The following is a 22,970-nucleotide window of genomic DNA, read 5'->3' as shown; positions in this document are numbered from 1 at the left end:
AGATTTTCCCTTTTATGAAAAAAGGTGAAAAGAGAGTCCAGCATCTGTTTGCAACAAGCCATTACAGAGGCACAGCGAACCGCAAACAGCAAGAGCAGCGCCACCAAGCTTCTTCCCCAGCAACTACTCTCGCCATCTCAGCAATGTGTCACCACAGTTGTGATTTTAATTTTTAAAGTGACATCCCAAACCAGAGAGAAACATTTATTGTGGTTGCTGAGGCTGCACTGACAGATCATCACCCACAGTCCATTGACAACATTAGGGTTCATTCTTGGTGCTGAATATTCTATGGGCTTTGACAAATTTACCCTTTCAACAGCCTTCTAGTCAGCGAAGTTTTGGCAGGGAGATCAGCTGATACCCCTTTATGGGGGATCCCTTACTTATGATTCTCTGTTTCTCTCTTGTTGTCTTTAAAATTCTCTATGCTTGACTTTTACCATTTCAACTACGCTATGTCTTGGTATGCATCTATCTGTTTGTGATTCATTTTGTTTAGGCAGGTCACCATAGTTCTGAACTGTGTCTAAGAGCATCTGAGTTTTATCTTGGTGTATCCTGTGCATCTGTCATTAAGATGTGTCCTAAGGTAACTGGTTCTTCACCTCACACCATTTCACCTAAAAAAAGATTTCAAAGGAATGTTCTAGCTTCAAATACAGGAGGAAACCTATACACACAGACACACACATACATATATATACACACACACTCAATGAGTATATGTGAAATCTGTAATCCCTCTTATCTTTGAAATGATGTTTAACAGTTATTTCTAGTATTTTGTATATATATTCAATTTACTCTTTTTCTTCAAACCTCAACTCTAGCGTAATCACCAATTTTAATAAAAGTGATTCTGTTCCTTAATTGTATTAAGTGTGAAACCCCTGAGAATCTTGAATTATCAATATATATGAAAATTTTATGAAAATATATATGAGATTTTTCATATATATGAAAAATCATCTAACAAGTGCTAAAATTATCAGTTCAACATGAATATGGGCATGTCTCAAAAACACCCAATTATCACTATGCACAGTGGTAAATCGTAAAAGACTGGTCAGCAATGTACAAGGATACCTGGTTTCAGCACCACACTGTACTTTAAATTTCACCAGAGCAATTAGAAAAGAAATAAAAATAACTCAGGTTGGAAAGGTAGAAGTAAAACTATATCTATTTGCAGATGAAGTGATCCTATGTAAAGAAAAAATCCAAGATTCTACAAGAAAGCTATCAGTGCTAATAAATTAATCCAACAAAATTACAAGGTATGAGAACAACACACAAGAATCTGCCATCAACAATGAACAAGCACAAAAGGAAATTAAGAAAGCAACTGCATTTCAAATAGCATCTAAAACAATAAAATATCTGGGAATACATTTCACCAAGGAGTGGAAAGTCTCCACTGAAAATTACAAAACCTTGCTGGAAGAAATTAGACCTAAATAAATGGAAAGGCACCTGGCATTAAGAGACAGAAAGACTTAGTAATGTCAAGACACCAATACAGTCCAAAGCCATCTACACACTGAATGCAATCCCTATCAAATATTCAACTTTTTTAAACAGAATTGGAAAAAGTCAATCCTCCCATTAAAAATGAATTGCACCCCTGAATTGCCAAAATGATCCTAAAACAGATCAAAGCAAGAAGACCAAAATTTCCTTTGTTCCAAAACATACTACTAAAGGTACAGTAAGCAAAACATTTTAGTACTGACATACCAGACAGACAGAGATAAGAGACAGACAGAGACTCATATGTACAAACCAATGAACAGAACTGAGCTCAGATACAAACCAATCTAACTATCTACAAGCAAACTGATTTTCAAAAAGGGTACTAGGCCATTTAATAGGGAAAGAACAGTCTCTTCAACTGATTGTGCTGTAATACCCAGATTTCTACACACAGAATAAACTGGACCTCTGTCTCACTCCATACACAAACAGTAATTCAAAATGGATCAATAGCTTAAATATAAGAACTAAACCATAAGAACACATGAGGTCAATCTTTATGACGCTCAACTTGGCAATGGATTTATTTTTTTAACTATTTTGACCACTATTTCCAAACACTTGCCTCTATAAATTATTCCTTAATATACATGTATTCTCCAAGTATTCTTTTCCACAGTTAATTCTGTCTATAAAAAAATAATTAAAATTGGAATTAATGAGTCAAATGGCACTTATTTTTCAAATTGCTCCATAACAGTGTCACATACTTATAGGCTCTGTGACCCTAAGCAGCAATGGGTTCTTAAATACGAAACCAAAAGCACAGAAACCAAAGGGGGAAAAAAAAAGTTGATTAATTAATAATTTTATCAAAATTAAAAACTTCTGTGCATCAAAGGACATTATCAACAAATAAAAAGACAACATACAGAATGAGAGAAAATAACTGGAAAACACTTATCTGATAAGGACTTAATATCCAAAATATATTTTAAAATTCTTACAACAACAAAAAGACAAAATTCAAATTAAAAACTGGGAAAAGCTCTTGGAATATATATTTTTCCAAAGAAGATAAACAAGTAGTCAATACGCACATGAAAAGATCGTCAACATCATTAGCGTAGTGACTATATTTTGTTTTCTGTATTCTTGATGCTCTGGCATTTGAAGCCTTGATCCTGGAGAGACTGCCCCTCCCAGGGATAACTGATAGCAAATGACTCTTTCACAGGTACACCTCTGATACAGAAATCAATCAATCCAGAGCTCACATACCTAACCATCTTCTTTATCAAATTCTCATACACCAAGCAAATAATATTCCCGCTACCCAAATCACCCCAGATTTGGGTAACAGTCAGATATCTAGAGACCACACCTACAAACCAAAGCTCCAATTATTGGTACCAGCCAGTACTAGACTGTTTGCTCCATTCTGTCTTGCCTTCCTGTGAAAATCCCAACGTAGGCTCTGTATCATGCTCTTCCCATCCCTTCCCTCTGCCAACTCTGCCTACTGATCAACTTTGATCCATCCCCACGTGGCCTGAATGTTGTATCACACTTCTGGTCCTAGGGATCTGTAAGCATAAACTTCTTTCTTCATGACAATTCATATCTGCATGTCTTCTCATATCTGATAAATATAAATTCCAGGTACAATTTTTAATAAGTCATAACAAATACAAATCAAAACTACAATGAGATAATACTTCACACTCACTATGATGTCTATAATTTTTTTTACAAACAGAAAATAACAAATTTTGGCAAGTATGCGGAGAAACTGGAATCCTTGTACATTGCCAATAGGAATGCAAAATGGTCTAGTCATTATGGAATACAGTTTGGTGGCTGCTGAAAAACACAGAATTACCCTATGAACAAGAAATTCCACTCTCAGATATATACCTAAGAAAATTGAGGACAAGAACTCTTACAGATTCTTACATTCCCATATTCACTGCAGCATCAGTTACAACCACCAAAAAGTAGAAAACAATTCAAGTGTCCATCCACAGATTAATGAGCCAAATGTCATACACCCATATGGTGGCACATTATTCACCCCACAAAATGGAACAAAGTTCCAAAACAGGCAACAACATGGATGAACCTTTAAGATAATATGCTAAGTGAAATAAGCCAGACACCAAAGACAAATTCTGTATGTTCAATTTGTATGAAATATCTAGAATAGGCAAATTGACAGAGATACAAAATGAATGAGAAGCTATCAAGGGCTGAGGAAAGGAAAGAATGTGGAGTTGGTTGCTTACTGGTTATAGAGTTTCTGTTTGGGGTTATGAAAGAGTTTTGAAAATAACAGTGATGGCTGCTCAACACTATGAATGTAATTTATGTCACTGAATTGTATACTTAAAAGTGGTTAAAATGATAAATTTAATGTTATGTATACATAACCACAATTTTGAAAATTTGGTCACATAATACACCAAAACCCATTAATTGTGCACTTTAAATGGGTAAGCTATATGATGAATCCTCAAACACGTATTTTAAACAAAACGGAAAAAAAGACATGAATGAAATTTATTTTCTCTCTGGAAGGAAGTCTCACAAATGGTGAATATTGATGAAAACACAAACTGAGAAAAATGTTAAGACTTGCATGTCAAATTGATCCAATAAGCAACCTGGATATTGAATGTGAAGGTTCTTAAATTAAGATAAGAATTAATAATATGGGTGGAGTCTGATAAGTAATGAAGGGGAAGTGAAATTAAGATAAAATAATTAATTAGCAGTAACAGTCACCGATGGCAGAGAAAATGCTATAGCATCAAGCAAGTATTTTAATTTTAAAATCTTACTCTCAAAGCATTGCTGTTTTTTTCTAATGATCCAGCACACTGACTGTAAGGGTTTATGAATACTCACTGAGAATATATATACAACTTTGTGTACTTATTACGCTTCAACAGATTTTGAAAAACTATCCAACATGTAACATTTTAACAAAAATTTAGGAGTGTCCACAATGCTGTTCCTAACTAATCAGATGGCTCACATGTTTCTTCTTCAGATCCAAATTATTAGCATGCATTAGTAGTCCCATCCCCATCTCAGATTTTCCCTTTCTTACTTGTAATATTTGTCCAACCTCTATAACTAAGTTCCCAAAGTTCCCAATCCACTTTTCAAGATTCCTGTATGTAAGAGAACAGACTTTTCTCACTATACATCCAACACAAATCTGTTCATTTTTCACAGGTCTCCTCACTGGTACCAATCTTCTTTTGTTTATAAAACCTTAGGAAAGACAAACACTGTCACCAGGAAACAATGCTTCCACAGCAGATACTTGGGCTGTGGTGAAAGCTCTATTCTTAAGAGTAGTCTTATTATACTCACTGTTCTTTCATGTTTCCACCTCTACCAAACAATAGAAAATCATCATCTACACAGATCACACATACTTTTTTTTTTTTTAATAAACCACTCTTAAAATTACCTTTGATCTTTTGTTTGGTGTATATGCTTTTGCATTGCTAAATATCAAACGGATGTCTTTGCAAAATTCCAAAGGGCTGTCATAGTTTCCTGCTTCTAAAGTTTCCCTTACTGTTCCAAAATCCATTGGAGTATCTATAATGTCCCGGTAATCCTAGATTTTAAAAACAATAATTAGTTCAAAAATTCAATTCCTGTTTTTAGAAATGCAAAAGTGCATCAAATCTCTAAAACATTCAAAATGACAGAAGAGAAAAAGGTTATAAGGATCTTAAACATCATTAATAATTTTAAAAAAGACATTCAAACAGACAAGAAATGGAATAAAATTATATATTTGGAATCAGGATATGAAATTGTTTTTATTTCCTTCTGTATACTCTACTATATAATTTCGAAGCTTCCTACAGCAAATTTGTGCTTTCTATCTTTTAAAAAGGTCATTTTTTATTTCCCTGTTACAAAGTGGAGAGTGACACTTTTTTAAAAAAAATCTTTATTTGGCTAAGTCAGGTCTTAGTTGCAGCATGCTGGACCTAGTTCCCTGACCAGGGATTGAACCCAGGCCCCCTGCACTGGGAACAGGGAGTATTAGCCACTGCACCACCAGGGAGGGTCCCAGAGAGAGACACTTTTAACCAATTCATAGTTTTCCCAGGGTTAGGCCTACTAACCCTCCGATAATGACGGGTAACACTGGTAACTAAGTCTTATCCAAGGTACAAGGTACAATTTCTTAAATTCTATTAATTCAAGAAACTGTAAAACAACTCTTCCACTGCTGTCTTAGTGGTAAGAGACAAAGTTAACATTAAGCCTAGACATCTCACTTTTTGGTTGCTGGGTTGCAAGAAGCGGGGGTGGGGGGCAGGCGGGCGGCTACAGTTGTTTTTCTTTTTTTTGTGACTATGCCTTGAGGCTTGTGAGATCTCTGTAAGTATCCCAACCAGGGACTAACCTGGGCCACAGCAGTGAAAGCCTGGAATTCTAAGCATTAGGCCACCAGGGAATTCTAGACATCTTACTTTTTCATTTAAACACCCCTACCCTAATCTCCACACCAATAAAAAAAGCACCAAACATTCAAATAATGACAACTTACTGGATATTCAACCAAATCAACAGGTTGTCTAAATGGTTCAGAATCTTCACATTGAAAAATTAAGTTCACTAGTTCTTTACACTGTTTCTTCCAGTTGTTTTCAACATAATTGGTTGTTTTGATGCTCCTTTTTTTCCAATCATGAACCTAAAAATACATTTACAATATTAAAAGTTTTCTCAGCCTCGGAAAAGCTGCACTGTGGTATGGTATGGTACAGTAATGGTAAAAATCTAACTGAACTGTTGTCTTCCGTACTATGTCAAAATATGTCATTATATGATTTTCTATCTACTTGTGAAAAAGTCCACTTAAAAAAAAAACAAACCAATAATGTCATATCTGTTACTCCAAAAGCACATTTTCATTCTACCACTTATCTCCTAAGTTTAAGAAATGTTTTCACAGAATATGAAGTACCCACACTGGATAGCATAGTAGGCAGAATAATATCTACACCTAGGTCCCAAAAACCTGCGACTGTGGCCAAAGGGACTCCACAGATATGATTAACGGAGTGGATTTTGAGATAGGGAGGTGGACCTGGATTATCAGGGTGGGCCTAATGTAATCACAAGGATCCTCATACAAGGGAGGCAGAATAGTCAGAGGCATACTGGGAGATGCTATGCTGCTGACTTGGAAGATGAAAGAAGGGGGCCATGAGACTCCAGAAGCTGGAAAATGCAAGGAAATTACTTCTACCCCAGTTCCAGAAAGGAACACAGCTATGCTGATACCCTGACTTCAGTCCAGTGAGACCCATGCCAAACTTCTAATCTACAGAACTACAAGCTATTTTTATTGCTTAAGCCACTGAATTTGTAATTTGCTACAGCAATCATAACAAACACTAAACAGATAACTAAATCCTTAAGTCTGTTTAAAAGTGAAATTATATGAAAGTGACTCTTCAAGTCTTAACTTTTCAATGTTATTTGAGGCAACATATTATGAAAATTGATGTGACAGAAAGCTTAAATTTAAGCAGCATTCGAATGAAATTTAAACTAAGCTAACATTATTAAGCATTTTCAATTAATAACCTTTACTTTTAATTAACATGTTACATTAGAACTTTTTAAGAACTGCTGATGACACAATTTTAACTCATCCAAAACTTTATTTCTCACTTTATTCTCCCCTACCCCTCCAACAAATTCTCATGTTTTTAAAAGGTCCAGTCACCAAATCCTAGTTTTTCCACTAAAAGTTCTCATCTTTTTCCCTTCCCCTCTGTTCCTAGCCAGCACTACGTTCTTTTTTTTTTTTTTCAAATGGCCACATGGCACAGTGGCTTGTGGCATCTTGGTTCTCTAACCACAGATTGAATCTGAGCCCTCAGCAGTGAAAGCAAGAGTCCTAACCACTGGACACCCAGGGAATTCCCAGCCAAAACTATTCTTGACTAGGTTTCCCAACTTTTACTTAAGATTCTTGCAGTGAACTCCTAACTTTAATATATTTAGTACCTATTCTCTTATCCTTCAGAATCTACCATTTTGGCTATGAAAAGTGACTCTACTAAAAATTTAAATGAAATCCTTGGTTTTTAATATCATCATAATCTGCTCCCAACATAAAGGCTAGATACAACCACTTGGCTTGCTCCAAAATTCAACCCCTACACTAGCCAGGCCAGTGTTCTCAGTACCCACTGACATGCCATACTTTCCTACTTTCTTAAACCCTATACTATTTGAATTTCCTCTTCTTACTCTCTCTCATACTGAGAACACAGAGCAAATCCCAACTCTTCCACTAACCTTACCTAGCCATCCACCTTCCAGTGATTTCTCCCATTTCTCTTATAATATTCAATATACCTTTTCAAAGACAACACCTAAAATCTTACATTGACATTAAATCAGACAACTAAGGTTAATCACACAGATTAACTTACTCTCCTTCTTCCAGAAGATGTTTTAGGAAGATCACTATCATCCTAGGAATAAAAATCAGAGCACTTTAAGTGGTAAGATTGTCATTAGGCATGCAATAATCTTAACATAAAGCATACCAAAAACTTTTTAAATCCTACAAGGGTTGTAACTTGATAACAGAACCTCAAAAGACAGACTATCACATGATCTTCATGGCACTTGAAGAAACCGACCCTTATTCTTAATAATCCTTTACATTCCCTAATATAAATATGCACTAATTCCAAAATATAGCTATAACAAGTTGCTCTGTACACATTCACAGAAGACATGCACAGGACAAAACTTAGAAACAACAGTCTCCCACAGATGCTTACATTATGTAAACTACACGTTTTATCGCCTAAATCACATATTAGCATACTCAATATTAAATTAGCATGAAAATCAGTGAACCACGATAATAGTTTGTGTGGAAACTGACACCACACAGTATCCTTCCTCCAACTACATACAACCACCTGATTTTGTATGAAGTGAAATTACACAATACCATGGATATCTGCTTTGTACTTACACTTCAACACCCATCTTGAGTGAATGACTTTAGGGTACTTAAAACATAGTAAGGTTTCCTGATTTTTAATTACAATTGAATCCAACTCTCAGATACTGACTTTTTTTTTGGCCGCACTATGTGGTTTGCAGGATCTGAACCCGACCAGGGACTGAACCCAGGCCATGGCAGTAAAAGCACACAGTCCAACCACTGGACTGCCAGGAAATTTGCTCAAATACTGATTTTACCAAAAATATTTCCTAGGTAGTTCTTATACCACATCTTTCTCTACCTAAACTTTGGTAAGAGAACATGTTCCAAACCTAAATTACTTCTCTAGACATTACTTGTTTATTTAGTATCAATTATTGTCTATTACCTCATTGACCATCTAGATAATTTTAAACTGTAGTTTTATCAAGTGCCCTATTTTCATAGTTCACTGAACTGATACAGGTAACCAACGTTTTCTACTTCATTCTTCATTCAAAGTCATCATTTGAAATAAACAAAAGCCATTATAAAATTCACAAACTTCATACCAAATCCTCGGCATTTTGCTCATCATTTTCGGAACTGTTAGAAAGTTCTGAGATATTTATACAGTCTTGATTCCTAAAAGACAATTTTTTACTTTAATAGTATGCAAATGTAGTTCTTGTTTCTGAATATTTAAGCTACCTTAAGATACAGCTCCCCAACTATGCAAACAGCTCCCCATCTATGCACACACAATTAAAAGCAGCAGAATATCAGGTTTTCACTCTATCCTCTGTGGAAACAATTAATCGTACTAGAATACTGAAAGTAATTTTTTTCAATTAAGTATGTTATGCAGGTCAGGAAGCAACAGTTAGAACTGGACATGGAACAACAGACTGGTTCCAAATAGGAAAAGGAGTACATCAAGGCTGTATATTGTCACCCTGCTTATTTAACTTATATGCAGGGTACATCATGAGAAACGCTGGGCTGGAAGAAGCACAAGCTGGAATCAAGATTGCCGGGAGAAATATCAGTAACCTCAAATATGCAGATGACACCACCCTTATGGCAGAAAGTGAAGAGAACTAAAAAGCCTCTTAATGAAAGTGAAAGAGCAGAGTGAAAGAGCTGGCTTAAAGCTCAACATTCAGAAAACTAAGATCATGGCATCTGGTCCCATCACTTCATGGGAAATAGATGAGCAAAGAGTGGAAACAGTGTCAAGACTTTATTTTTTGGGGCTCCAAAATCACTGCAGATGGTGACTGCAGTCATGAAATTAAAAGACGCTTACTCCTTGGAAGGAAAGTTATGACCAACCTAGAGACAGCATATTAAAAAGCAGAGACATTACTTTGCCATCTGGTCAAGGCTATGGTTTTTCCAGTGGTCATCTATGGATGTGAGAGTTGGACTGTGAAGAAAGCTGAGCACCAAAAAATTGATGCTTTTCAAGTGTGGTGTTGGAGAAGACTCTTGAGAGTCCCCTTTGGACTGCAAGGAGATCCAACCAGACCATCCTAAAGGAGATCAGTCCTGGGTGTTCATTGGAAGGACTGATGCAGAAGCTGAAACTCCAGTACTTTGGCCATCTGATGAGAAGAGTTGACTCATTGGAAAACACCCTGATGCTGGGAGGGATTGGGGGCAGGAGGAGAAGGGGACGACAGAGGATGAGATGGTTGGATGGTATCACTGACCCAATGGACATGAGTTTGAGTAATCTCCGGGAGTTGGTAATGGAGAGGGAGGCTTGGCATGCTGCCATCTATGGGGTCACAAAGAGTCAGAGACGACTGAGCGACTGAACTGAAGAACTGAAGTATGTATGGAAATTAAGCTGGTAATCCAGAAGTACTGTAAGTACGGTCTCAACTAGATGAATACACAGATGAGTTTTTCTAAGTTATCACCACTGGTAATATTTGTACAGTAAATATCAGGAAAATGGCTGATTTGAGATAAAAGAGAATAGGAAAAAAAAAAAAAGGAAGTAGAAACTGAAGCAAATTACATCTTGACCTCACTGTAAACACAGCAGAAGAAAGAATGTTAAACAGAGCTATCTAGACATGACGGGGATGAAAATGGGCATGAGAATTTGGGGGAAAAGGCAACAAGCTTGAGTCCTCTAGATAATGGACAGATTCCACCCAGAGGGTGAAAGACTGGAATTATTTATTCACCAGTTTGGAGCCAGATGTTTAAAATAATGCCAGAATTTAAAAATTATCTTCTCTAACACATAATTCTTTCAAAGAATTTTTATAACTGTGGGGGAAAGGCATATAAGATCATACAGCAAAATCATGTAACATTTTAAAGGAAAGAGGCTGAGTAATGTGTCCAAAGTCATCCAGAAAGTTGACTAGAAAGGATTATGTTGGGACTAGGATCTCAATTTGCAGGTCAGTTTTAATCCTACTATTTGAAACTGATTTCCAAATGCCAGAAAGTGTGGACTATTCATACATACACACTTTCACAGGATACAATCCAAAACAGATTAAAACTCAATCTAATCATGAGAAAATATCACAGGACCCAAATTAAACTACATGCTACTAAATAAGGGTACAACATTCATTAAAAAATGATGAGGTAATTAAAGAAAGAAAAGACTAGATTAAAGGAGACTATGAAAACCAAAGTGCGAATGCAGTGGGAATTCTGGACTGGATCCTGCACCAGAAAAAGACACTGATGTAAAAACTGATGAAATCTATATAAATTCTGTACTTCAGTCAATAGTACTGTACCAAGGATAGTTTCTTAACACTTCATAAGGACACCACAGCTGTGTAAGATGTCAACCTAAGGGGAAAACAGGGCAACTCTCTGTAGTATAAAACTATTTCAAAATTTTAAAGAAACAAAAAATTTGAGTGTTCAACTTCTTATTCCTTTAACTAACTTATAACCACAGGAAGAGAAATTTAAAGAAATGTCCTTTAACATAACACATTAAAATGCAACAAATTAAAAACACAATATGCAAAGTAATGTTTCCACAACATCTATAACATGAGGTCACTTACTTGATAAATTTTAAAAGCTGGTCTGTTATCTTCTTAGCTGATCTTGCAATTACACTCTCAGGTTCATTAAATGTTCTGGCATTGTGTTCTATATATCTGACTTCCCAAACTAATGCAGATAGCCTCCTTCAAAGTAAACAACAAGGAAGTTAGGGTTTAAAAAAGAAAATACAGAAACCAAGTTTAAAAATCCTGCATGTTAAGCCAGTATGATGCAGTAAAATAATGCTGTCAACTTCATCACAGTCATAGCAATTATATTAGAAGCTGAACTGCAGAGAATACATTTAAGGACTGAAAATCTTAACAGATCACTTAATCACATCCAGAAAACCAAAAAGGCAGCTCTTCCTTTTCACACTGCCTTTAGGCACGTTTGAAGCTATACACTCAATGAATGAAATGTGTTAAATACCATCAATCCTAATAAACTCAATCTGACTACAAACTGACAAAGTAGTTTCTGACTAAACCCATGTTTGCAACACTGCAGGGGTAAATTAACACCAACAATATGAACAAGAAGTCAGTATTTTGTGAAGATAATTTCTCAAAGTTGCTGAATCATACAGAATAAAATACCATCACCTACTTAAAAAAAAAAAATCATTGAGATTGGGAAATGTTATGGTTTTTCAGCACTATAAAAGCCAGAGACAAAAAGTTGATGATTCCAGGAAATTAATTTTCAAAGGTCAAAGTCCAATTATTAACTCAGTTCAGTTGCTCAGTCGTGTCTGATTCTGTGACCCCATGGACTGTAGCACGCCAGGCTTCCCTATCCATCACCAACTCCTGAAGCTTGCTCAAACTCATGTCCATCGAGTCGGTGATGCCATAAAACCATCTCATCCTCTGTTGTCCCCTTCGCCTCCTGTCTTCAATCTTTTCCCAGCATCAGGGTCTTTTCCAAGGAATCAGTTCTTCACATCAGGTGTCCAAAGGATTAGAGTTTCAGCTTCAACATCAGTCCTTCCAGTGAATATTCAGGACTGATTTCCTTGAGGATTGACCGGTTTGATCTCCTTGCACTCCAAGGAACTCTCAAGAGTGTTCTCCCACACCACAGTTCAAAAGCATCAATTCTTCGACACTTAGCTTTCTTTATGGTTCAACTCTCACATCCATACATGATTACTGGAAAAACCATATTTTTGACTGATATGGTTTGTCAGCAAAGTAATGTCTCTGCTTTTCAATATGCTGTCTAGGTTGGTCATAGCTTTTCTTCCAAGGAGCAAGCGTCCTTTAATTTCATGGCTGAAGTCACTATCTGCAGTGATTTTGGAGCCCAAGAAAAATTATTAACTAAATTTTATATTTAAATGGAGCTGCTTTTGAAAGATAGAGACCAATACAGTATACAAATGCATATATATGGAATTTAAAAAGATGGTAACGATAACCCTATATGTAAAACAGAAAGAGACACAGATGTATAGAACAGACTTTGGGGCTCTGTGGGAGAAGGCAAGGGTGAAATGTTCAGAGAGAACAGCACTGAAACAAGTATATTATCAAGGGTGAAACAGATCACCAGCCCAGGTTGGATGCATGAGACAAGTGTTCAGGGCTGGTGCACTGGGAAGACCCAGAGGGATCGGATGGGGAGGGAGGTGGGAGGGGGGATCGGGATGGGGAACACATGTAAATCCATGGCTGATTCATGTCAATGTATGGCAAAAACCACTACAGTATTATAAAGTAATTAGCCTCCAACTAACAAAAATAAATGAAAAAAAAAAAGACAGACAGAATACTAAAGAATGAAATGTGTCACTTTCCTTGCCCAGGTTCTATCCATACCTACCCACAGGCATCTAACCCTGTCTTACACACAGGACCAAGAAATGACTATAATGAAAGAAGAGAATGAAACGGAAAATAATGTGAATCAGCCCCCACTCCAGCACTGTCAACCACTACTACCTCTTTTCATTCTAACTGGTATAGCCCAAATTATCTTTAAAGTAAGTTTCTACTCACCTGTAAAATCGATTCACAAGTCTCATTCGAATGGTGTACAGATCAGTTGGGTAAGCCACTACAGTACAGTACTTCGGGTATGTACACAAATCAACCGGACCTGCAAAAGCTGCTGCGATATCTGTAACGGCAGAAGGAAGAAACTTCATCTAAGTTCACGACCTCTATGGGACATTTCTCAACAAATCATTCATAAAACAGAGCTACCATCAACACTGCAGGCTTACTACAAAAGTAACAAATGGAAATTGTAATAAAAGAACACGATCACATTACTGTTTTATAAAATACCTCTGTGGAAAAGAAATCGTGAAAATCAAATTTTCCCCATAAAAAACTTACCAAGATTCAAAAGTTGATCTATACCACTAATAATTCGTTCACATTCTTCATCTCTTGATTTCTGACCCCATTCACCATCTTGGGGTTTGTAGAGCAATTTCTCTAGCTCATCTGAAGTGACAGAAATACTAGCGCCTAATTCTTCAGGTGGATCAACTATGATTTCAGCAAAAAAAAAAAAAAAGAAAAAAGAAAAAAAAAATCAAACGAGAAACCAAATATACACTATATTTTAAATTCAGCTGCCCAAGTTCATAAACAGGATACTAACCAAAGGAAAAAGAAGCTAATTTGTAGCGGACAAACCTGGCCGACTCCACTTAAATCAAATGATTAAAGTTAACATTCCCAGTAATAGGACAAACTACTATCAGATGCCTCCTATAGGATGTACTGGGAAAGCCACAACATCACTTCTCTGACACGACTGCCAAACATGCTAACTCCAGAATTAATCATGGGGGACATCAGACAAACCCAAACTGAGGGAGATTCTACAAAGTGGCCAGTGCTCTTCAAAGGTATCATGGCTGTGAAAGATAATGAGAAAATTCAGGGACCACAGACTAAAGGAAATGGAGAAGACATGGCAATGAAACCCAGTTCAGTTCAGTCACTCAGTCATGTCCGACTCGTTGTGACTCCATGAACCGCAGCATACCAGGCCTCCCTGTCCATCACCAACTCCCGGAGTCCACCCAAACCCATGTCCATAGAGTTGGTGATGCCATCCAACCATCTCATCCCCTGTCATTCCCTTCTCCTCCTGCCCTCAATCTTTCCAAGCATCAGGGTCTTTTCAAATGAGTCAGCTCTTTGCATCAGGTGGCCAAAGTACTGGAGTTTCTGCTTCAACATCAGTCCTTCCAAAGAACACCCAGGACTGATCTCCTTTAGGATGGACTGGTTGGGATCTCCTTGCAGTCCAAGGGACTCTCAAGAGTCTTCTCCAACACCACAGTTCAAAAGCATCAATTCTTCAGTGCTCAGCATTCTTTATAGTCCAACTATCACATCCATACATGACCACTGGAAAAATCATAGCCTTGACTAGATGGACCTTTGTTGACAAAGTAATGTCTCTGCTTTTTAATATGCTGTCTCTAGGTTGGTCATAACTTTCCTTCCAAGGAGTAAGCGTCTTTTAATTTCATGACTGCAGTCACCATCTGCAGTGATTTTGGAGCCCAAAAATATAAAGTCAGACACTGTTTCCACTGTTTCCCCATCTATCTGCCATGAAGTGATGGCACCAGATGCCATGATCTTGGTTTTCTGAATGTTGAGCTTGAAGCCAACTTTTTCATTCTCCTCTTTCACTGTCATCAGGAGGCTCTTTAGTTCTTCGCTTTCTGCCGTAAGGGTGGCATCATCTGCATACCTGAGGTTATTGATATTTCTCCCAGCAATCTTGACTCCAGCTTGTGCTTCCTCCAGCCCAGTGTTTCTCATGATGTACACTGCATGTAAGTTAAATAAGCAGGGTGACAATATACAGCCTTGATGTACTCCTTTTCCTATTTGGAACCAGTCTGTTGTTCCATGTCCAGTTCTAACTTGCTTCCTGACCTGCATACAGATTTCTCAGGAGGCAGGTCAGGTGGTCTGTTATTCCCATCTCTTTAAGAATTTTCCACAGTTTAAAAAAAAAAAGAATTTTCCACAGTTTATTGTGATCCACACAGTCAAAGGCTTTGGCATAGTCAATAAAACAGAAATGGATTTTTTTCTGGAACTCTCTTGCTTTTAAGATAATCCAGCGGATGTTGGCAATTTGATCTCTGGTTCCTCTGCCTTTTCTAAAACCAGCTTGAACATCTGGAAGTTCACAGTTCATGTATTGCTGAAGCCTGGCTTGGAGAATTTTAAGCATTACTTTACTAGCAATGTGAGATGAGTGCAATTGTGTGGTAGTTTGAGCATTCTTTGGCATTGCCTTTCTTTGCGATTGGGATGAAAACTGACCTTTTCCAGTCCTGTGGCCACTGCTGAGTTTTCCATATTTGCTGGCATATTGAATGCAGCACTTTCACAGCGTCATCTTTCAGGATTTGAAATAGCTCAACTGGAATTCCATCACTTCCACTAGCTTTGTTTGTAGTGATGCTTCCTAAGGCCCACTTGACTTCACATTCCAGGATGTCTGGCTCTAGGTGAGTGATCACAGCGTAGTGATTATCTGGGTCGTGAAGATCTTTTTTGTACAGTTCTTCTGTGTATTCTTGCCACCTCATCTTAATAATCTTCTGCTTTTGTTAGGTCCCTACCATTTCTGTCCTTTATTGAGCCCATCTTTGCATGAAATGTTCCCTTGGTATCTCTAATCTTGAAGAGATCTCTAGTCTTTCCCATTCTGTTGTTTACCCAAGCTGTGAAAAAACATTAGGACTATGGCAAAAACCTGGAAAAGGCTGGGAGGATTAGAATTGTTATTAAGGGTATTTCCTGATTTTGATGACTGCATTGCACTACGGAAGATGCTAACATTTGAGAAAGCTGGGCGTTCAGAAATTCTTTGTACTTTCCATTGTCTATTTTTAGTGTACTTTTTAAACATTTCATTTTGAAATAATTTCAAGCTCAAGAATACTACAAAACATTGTTTTAAAAGAGCATGCGCATTTTAAAAAAGAACAAGAGGCAATGTAAATATTCAGAGAGTAGTTTCTTAAAAATTATTTAAAAAGGAGAAAAATGTCAGCAAGTCTCGAAGACAAATGTATCACTCTAACAATCTGATATGTAAAACAATATTTTATTATTACTTAATGCACATTTCCAAGACTGATAATGCAAATGAGCTTTTCTTCATACACCTCCAAATTTATCTTTCCGCCTATTCATGTTGTTTGACAACTCTTCCAAGGACTTCATGGCCTCATAAACATGTAAAATCTTTCTATGTGAGTGCTTTCACTAATTTGGCATTGTTTAGACAGAAGCATCTACAACTGGCTGTTAAAAACACGGGCTGATGCCAGACAGCTTAGAATCCTAATCCTATCCTTTTCAGAGCTGTGCAACTCGGAACCAGCTACTGGAGACTCTCTTGAGTCTGCATTCCTTCACCTGTGAAATTAATAACAGAGCATCACCTCAGAGAAAGATTAAATGAAGTGATACACATGAAGTCCTTAGCAACAGAGTAAGACCTCAAAAAGTGTTGATTTTCACTTATCTATATATGCATTATATAATGCAAAATTTCATTTCACATTGGTAAGTATTATTTATTAAGATACTAAGCTCAAAAGAAGATTTAATGACAAAGTCACTGGTGACTGTCAAGAATGGTAGTTGTTTTTTCAAATTTTTCTGGAAAAACTCATTTCCAAAGTAAAGCAAGACAACAGTTGATGGAGATATGTCAGTGAATAACACATGAAGGAAAAGGGCTTGACCCCTAAGGGGGACACAAGAACACCACACAGAGCAAAAGTTTCATGTGTCAATAAGTGGAGGTAGAAGGAAAAAAGTTTTTGCATGTTTTTATGTTCAATCCACACTAATATAAAAGAAAAGCCTGATAGAGGAGAAATGGAGACAAGAGATACAGGGCACTCCAAAAAGTTTAACAGGAGTAAAGTTAATTCAGTAGCTAAAATGTTGAAGAAAATGTAATGAGAGCTGTTTTAAAGGTACAAGACACAAATTTAAACTTGAATGGAGATGGGGAAGTTTCATTGTTGAAGGCAATGAACTCAGTGTCAATACCGGGTCTGAGAGGAGCTCAAAGCAGGGGACAGCAGGCACTGCAGAAGAGGCTGCTGTTGGAACAGACACTTACCTCTAACAGGAAAGAAACAGACAAACCCTAGTAAGACCGGCAAGCTGACATAATGCAAGAGACAGAAGTCAAATTAGACTTTTCTTTGAAGAAACAAACAGGGTACTAAAATAAGGATGAGGAAAAGGAAATGGAGGGTTCATGAACGAGGTCAAGAAGAGATAAATACATAGTTACATGAGAAATGATAGCTGGTGACTAAGATATAGTCAGAAACAGGCTGCAAACAGGATAAGAATTAAGGAGCCAGATACACATAATTCTGTTCACTTATTTTACTGAAGCTCAGTTACCATAATAATTTTAATGTTTCTCAAAGACCACAAATGCACTCTATGTACATGAATAAGATTAAATACTGAAAACATATTTTCATCATTTAAAAACTACATACCATTGTCAGGTATTGGTTCCATATCCCATGGGCTAAGTTTTTCAATTTCAGTATTGTCCCACCTGTTAAGACCGAAAAGGTTTGGTTAGCCTTCCACAAAGGCAATTTCTGGCTAATAACTAGGTATCCACTATTAGAGTAACAAAAAGATAGAAAATGCAAAAATTAACCTCACTGTAGCAATGAAAGTTTAAGTATTAACAGTGAGAGTTTTTCAGGATACATTATAAAGCATGCATGCATGCTAAATTGCTTCAGTCATGTCCGACTCTGTGCGACCCTATGGAAAGCAGCCCACCAGGCTCCTCCGTCCACAGAATTCTCCAGGCAAGAATACTGGAGTGGGTTGCTATTTCCTTCTTCATATAAAGAAGTATAAAAATGTATGGCACGTTCAAAAACAGAACCAAAAATCTTGTGTGGCCTGTACCCAGGGTAAGTGAAGAAAGACTGTGTGAAAGCCTTGAATGCCATGCTTCAGAATGTGGACTTTGTTTCCACAGCCAATGGAAAGACAGCAAAGACTTTTTCTGAACAAGGCAAATGGAGTAATATGTGCTCCTGAACAATGACATGATCCTGCAACACTGGGCTGAGGAAATGTCGTGCTCAGTCACTCAATCATGTCTGACTCTTTGCAACCCCATGGACTGTAGTCTGCCAGGCTCCTCTATCCATGGGGATTCTCTAGGCAACAATACTGGAGTGGATTGCCATGACCTTCTCCAGGGGATCTTCCCAACCTAGGGATCAAACCCACATCTCCTATGTCTCCTGCATTGGCAGGTAGATATTTTACACTGAGTCAGAGCTACACAAAAGGCCCCTGGGAAGCAAGGAGAACCTATACCAACGAAGGCTCTAGCAACAGAGGCATGCTAGAAAGACTCTACAAGTGTGAGACTGACATAATAACAAATTAGATGGTGTTATTTTTATTAACCTGAAACACATTAGTGATCTATATTACAACCTGTCACAGTGAACAAATGTTGGCAGAGGACTATTTTCATTGACATACAAACCTCACAATGTAACACTGGAAATGACTATCAGGGTACTGTGGCTGATATGGCTCTTGACGTAGCACCGTTCCAAACCACCAGGCATCGTCAATGATAGAACGGAACCTGTCACCTATAAGAGACAACCAAATCTGATATATCAATTTGCTAATAACATTAACAATTTAAATTTATACAACTCCTATGACACAGATAAATCAAATAATATCTTATCTTAAAATTAGTCATTCTTCTTGTAGAGAATCAAGGTTAAAATTCTTTTTTAAATGGGCACCTTATTGAAACAGAATGAGAGCTTATAATTTACACATTATGGGGGTTGAAAAACAGGAATAGCTAAGAAACTATCAAGTTCTTTGGGACTTGGCTGTACAATGTTAACTTCCATATATTCCAGTTGTCTGGTTTTTGTTTTCTTTTTGGTGGCTAGATGTTCTTCTTCAAGAAAACTTTCATCTCCTCAGTCCCCAAAATAACCCTGATTACCTGAGTGGACATTAACATTAAACTAGTATACCAAGAGAAGTCATATTCTCTGAAAAGATTTCATTTCAAATAGGGACTCAGGGAATTTATCTAAAATTTACCTATTTGTATTGCCTGTAGAAAAAGGTAACAGAAATTAGAAAAATTAATGAGGTCTTAGCATCATTTATGAATGTGTACATGAGCTGACACAGTGGAGGTAGAACAGAGTACTTCACTAAAACTGATAAATGGAGAATGAGCTGTTCTAGGTGCCTGCAGTCAGCTTAATACATGAGCTCCCCAGACAGCACTGCATGCTGAACAGCAACACACGCGGAACTGGGAAACAGCTATGACAGGCGCTGGCCTAATGACAGTCGTCAATTATATCCTGAGGAGATTAACGACCACACAAGCCTAAGCAAGCCAGCCCACTGGCCTGCTTTAAACAGTCACCACAAAAACAACATTCAAATGCCCACATTAAAAATTAGTGTCTACATTTAGGTGATTTTATTTTTTCTGTCCACCTATATAATTCATGGTTATAAAATGTCAATTTTATACAAATTTTTAATTTATTAAAGGAATAGTTTTCTCAAGTCATTCTATTTACGTCTAGGTTGATATAGTATCAAAGGCAAGATATTCTGATAGACCAGAACACTATCAGTGTAACATCTGCATCATTTTTCAACTTTCTGATTGTTTTATATCAGAGGTAATTTTATGGATTATACCAGTGTCACATAGTAGATGGAGATAATGCAGTGTAGACCAGTCTGAAAGGAAATAAAAGATGTACTCTAGCCTATAATCAAGGAGTAAGAAATCATTCTTCCGAAATGTCACATATCATACTAAGCCCTAAGCAAAATATACTTAGCAGTCACTTATATTTCTTTCCAGAATTTACATGTTTCCATCCTCCATAATAAGCAGCACCACAACCAAAAAATTCAGATCAATGAGAGATTAATTTCTCAGGGTATTCATAAAATCCAATAAGAACAGACTTACAAGACTGCCAATTCCTCTGTCTTGCTTCATCATAAAACTGACGCAATACAAGAAAGTCAATAACATCTGGCATATCATGGTATCTAAAAATAAAAGATCGTTAAATTTCCTTCATAGCAGGTTATAGTCCAGAACAACAATGTCCAAAGAAACTACAATGGGGCCCATATATGTAGTTTTTAATTTTCAACTAGCCTTATTAAAGTAAAAAGAAACCAGTGAAATTAATTTTAAGTGTATTTTATTTAACTCAATATAGCCTAAATATTGTTTTACCAAATAATTAATACAAAATAATGAAATATTTTACATTATCCAAGCCTTCAAAATCCAGTGTGTAAACTTACATCACACTCAATTCACATTAGCAACAGTTCAAGTTCCTGGCAGCCACATCTGGCTGACAGCTACCACATTGGACAGCACAGGTTTAGAAAATTATTCTAACGTTTTCTGAAAAACAAATGTACATGCCATCTCCACTACAGGCCAGAATTCTCTACACATTTAAGTGGCATGGAAAATGTAATTGACACACTCCCGCCTAACTGTCACTGCAGACCCAGGATTTTTACTTATGTGGGTCTCCTCTATCTGAACTGCAGCTCACACCTGTGCTGTCCACAGTGCTCTACTATTTACCCTGCAGCTGAATGGAAAGGACATACTAACCAGGCAGGAGGGAAAATCTAAATTTAAGTAACTCCATTTAAAAAATATAACATGTACCTAATAGAGAAAGATTTGTCCATAAGTTTTCCAGTTGCAGGATCTATAAATGCTAGTTTGAGGCAACAAAGTGTAGGGGGTCCAACCTCATATCGTATTCCAACTATTTTGACCAATTCTTGATCCTGTAACAGATATTTTAAAAAGGATATATGGTTAAAATAAAGCAATTCCTCAAGATGATTAATTCTCCCCATATTCCCAAATTAAGTCAACTCACAATTCAGGATTTCAAACCAGAGGAGGGATTTAATTTACCACTAATTACAGTCATTTTTTGCTAAATCTTCACATCTTTTTGAAGGTGTATTTAAACACTTTCTAATGTAAGCAATATGCTAAAATTAGGAAAAAACACAACAAAAGTATAAGGAGGAGGACACAAATCACCCATCAGCTCAGTATCTAAAGACAACCACTGTATACAATTGGAACTTCCTTCTGACATTCTTCTCTTTCTAGAGACACATTTTCATTTACATAATTTTGTATTATGCAAATCAAAATATATAAGCATTTGGCTTATTATTCTTCAAAAATTTGATATTAAATTTCAACCTGATACATTGCCATAAATATTTGTTTATATGAAAATCTACTGTGTGTTGTGACCTACTCCAGGCAGTTGGGGTAAGTAAGGCAACAGGAGAGGTTCCTATTGTCAGAGAGCATCCTACTCATTAATGAGACTTCTCCCAATATCTGCTTCCTTAACGCTAGCAGTATGAGATCATTCATCCACTTATTCACTGCACAAAACGTTATAGTTATAATATGCCAAAATGCTGAAAGTACAGTTGATTCTCATTATCTGCAGCATTCTTATTATTCTACAGGGCCACCTAAAACAGGGCATCAGTGAGTTCACAGTAAATACTGAACCACTGCTTCTGAAGGAAAAAACAAGCTCAGGTTGCTACAAGTCACAACATTTCAGTCACCTAATTAATATAGTATCTTGTGTAATATGAATCTCGGTGTTAAAAAACCTCCTTTAATATATGTGCTGAGTCATTAACACTGGACTCAAAGCCAACAGCACACTATGACTCATGTCTCAGTGAAACTAATCTAACACAGACCTTCTACATAAGGTACATCATCACTTTCTTGTTTTTAGTAACACAAGACAGTACTTGAGCACTATGTTTGGGGACCATTTTAAACAGCAAGTCACCAACAAAAAAGCACAAAAACGTGAAAAAATTTAATGTGGCAATGAATAAAATGAAAAGAACACTTATTTACAACATGAGAGCTCAAAAGCAGCTCATCTTGTTCAACCCCAGCTAAGAAAAACGTTAGGAGGGCAAATCAAATTTTTGCCAAGCTATGCATGTCTCCAAAATGACTAGAAAGTATGTTGAATATTGATTCTGGTGTTACAAATGGTATACAGTGAATAGGCAAGCTGCAAAGAAAAATTCATGAAAAATGAGAATCAACTGTCCTCAGGTACACAGTAGTAAGTAAAAGAGACATACATCTCAATGTATCTAAAGCCAACTGCACAGAAGCAGAGTTTTTTCACCTTCCACAGTTAATCAAAGTATTCAAAAATATGAAGCATAAAAAATAAAAATTACCTATTAAACTATTCTACATTTAATCACCACTGACATTTGTATTTATTTTGGTTGACCCCATGCCTTTAAAATTTTTTTGTAACTAAAACTGTAATTTCACATCCCCTTTT

At 36.8% G+C, this 22,970-nt stretch overlaps 1 protein-coding gene across 1 annotated transcript in view; it reads right to left on the bottom strand.

Moving 5' to 3' along the window:
• BRWD1 (bromodomain and WD repeat domain containing 1) overlaps positions 1–22,970 on the bottom strand; it is a 123,563-nt gene that overhangs the window by 25,660 nt on the left and 74,933 nt on the right. Inside the window, exons 26-36 of the mRNA XM_061167568.1 lie at positions 21,275–21,399; positions 20,546–20,628; positions 19,058–19,169; positions 18,033–18,094; positions 13,852–14,007; positions 13,510–13,630; positions 11,524–11,649; positions 9,043–9,115; positions 7,962–8,003; positions 6,059–6,205; positions 4,958–5,110 (exon numbers count right to left, since the gene is read on the bottom strand). Coding sequence (XP_061023551.1) covers positions 4,958–5,110; positions 6,059–6,205; positions 7,962–8,003; positions 9,043–9,115; positions 11,524–11,649; positions 13,510–13,630; positions 13,852–14,007; positions 18,033–18,094; positions 19,058–19,169; positions 20,546–20,628; positions 21,275–21,399 — 1,200 coding nt within the window. The remainder of the gene's footprint in view (positions 1–4,957; positions 5,111–6,058; positions 6,206–7,961; positions 8,004–9,042; positions 9,116–11,523; positions 11,650–13,509; positions 13,631–13,851; positions 14,008–18,032; positions 18,095–19,057; positions 19,170–20,545; positions 20,629–21,274; positions 21,400–22,970) is intronic.

Source organism: Dama dama, chromosome 19, assembly GCF_033118175.1.
Source record: "Dama dama isolate Ldn47 chromosome 19, ASM3311817v1, whole genome shotgun sequence".
Lineage (NCBI taxonomy): Eukaryota > Metazoa > Chordata > Mammalia > Artiodactyla > Cervidae > Dama > Dama dama.
The sequence above is the reverse complement of the archived record's forward strand: the minus strand, read 5'-3'. Positions and strand labels throughout refer to the sequence as shown.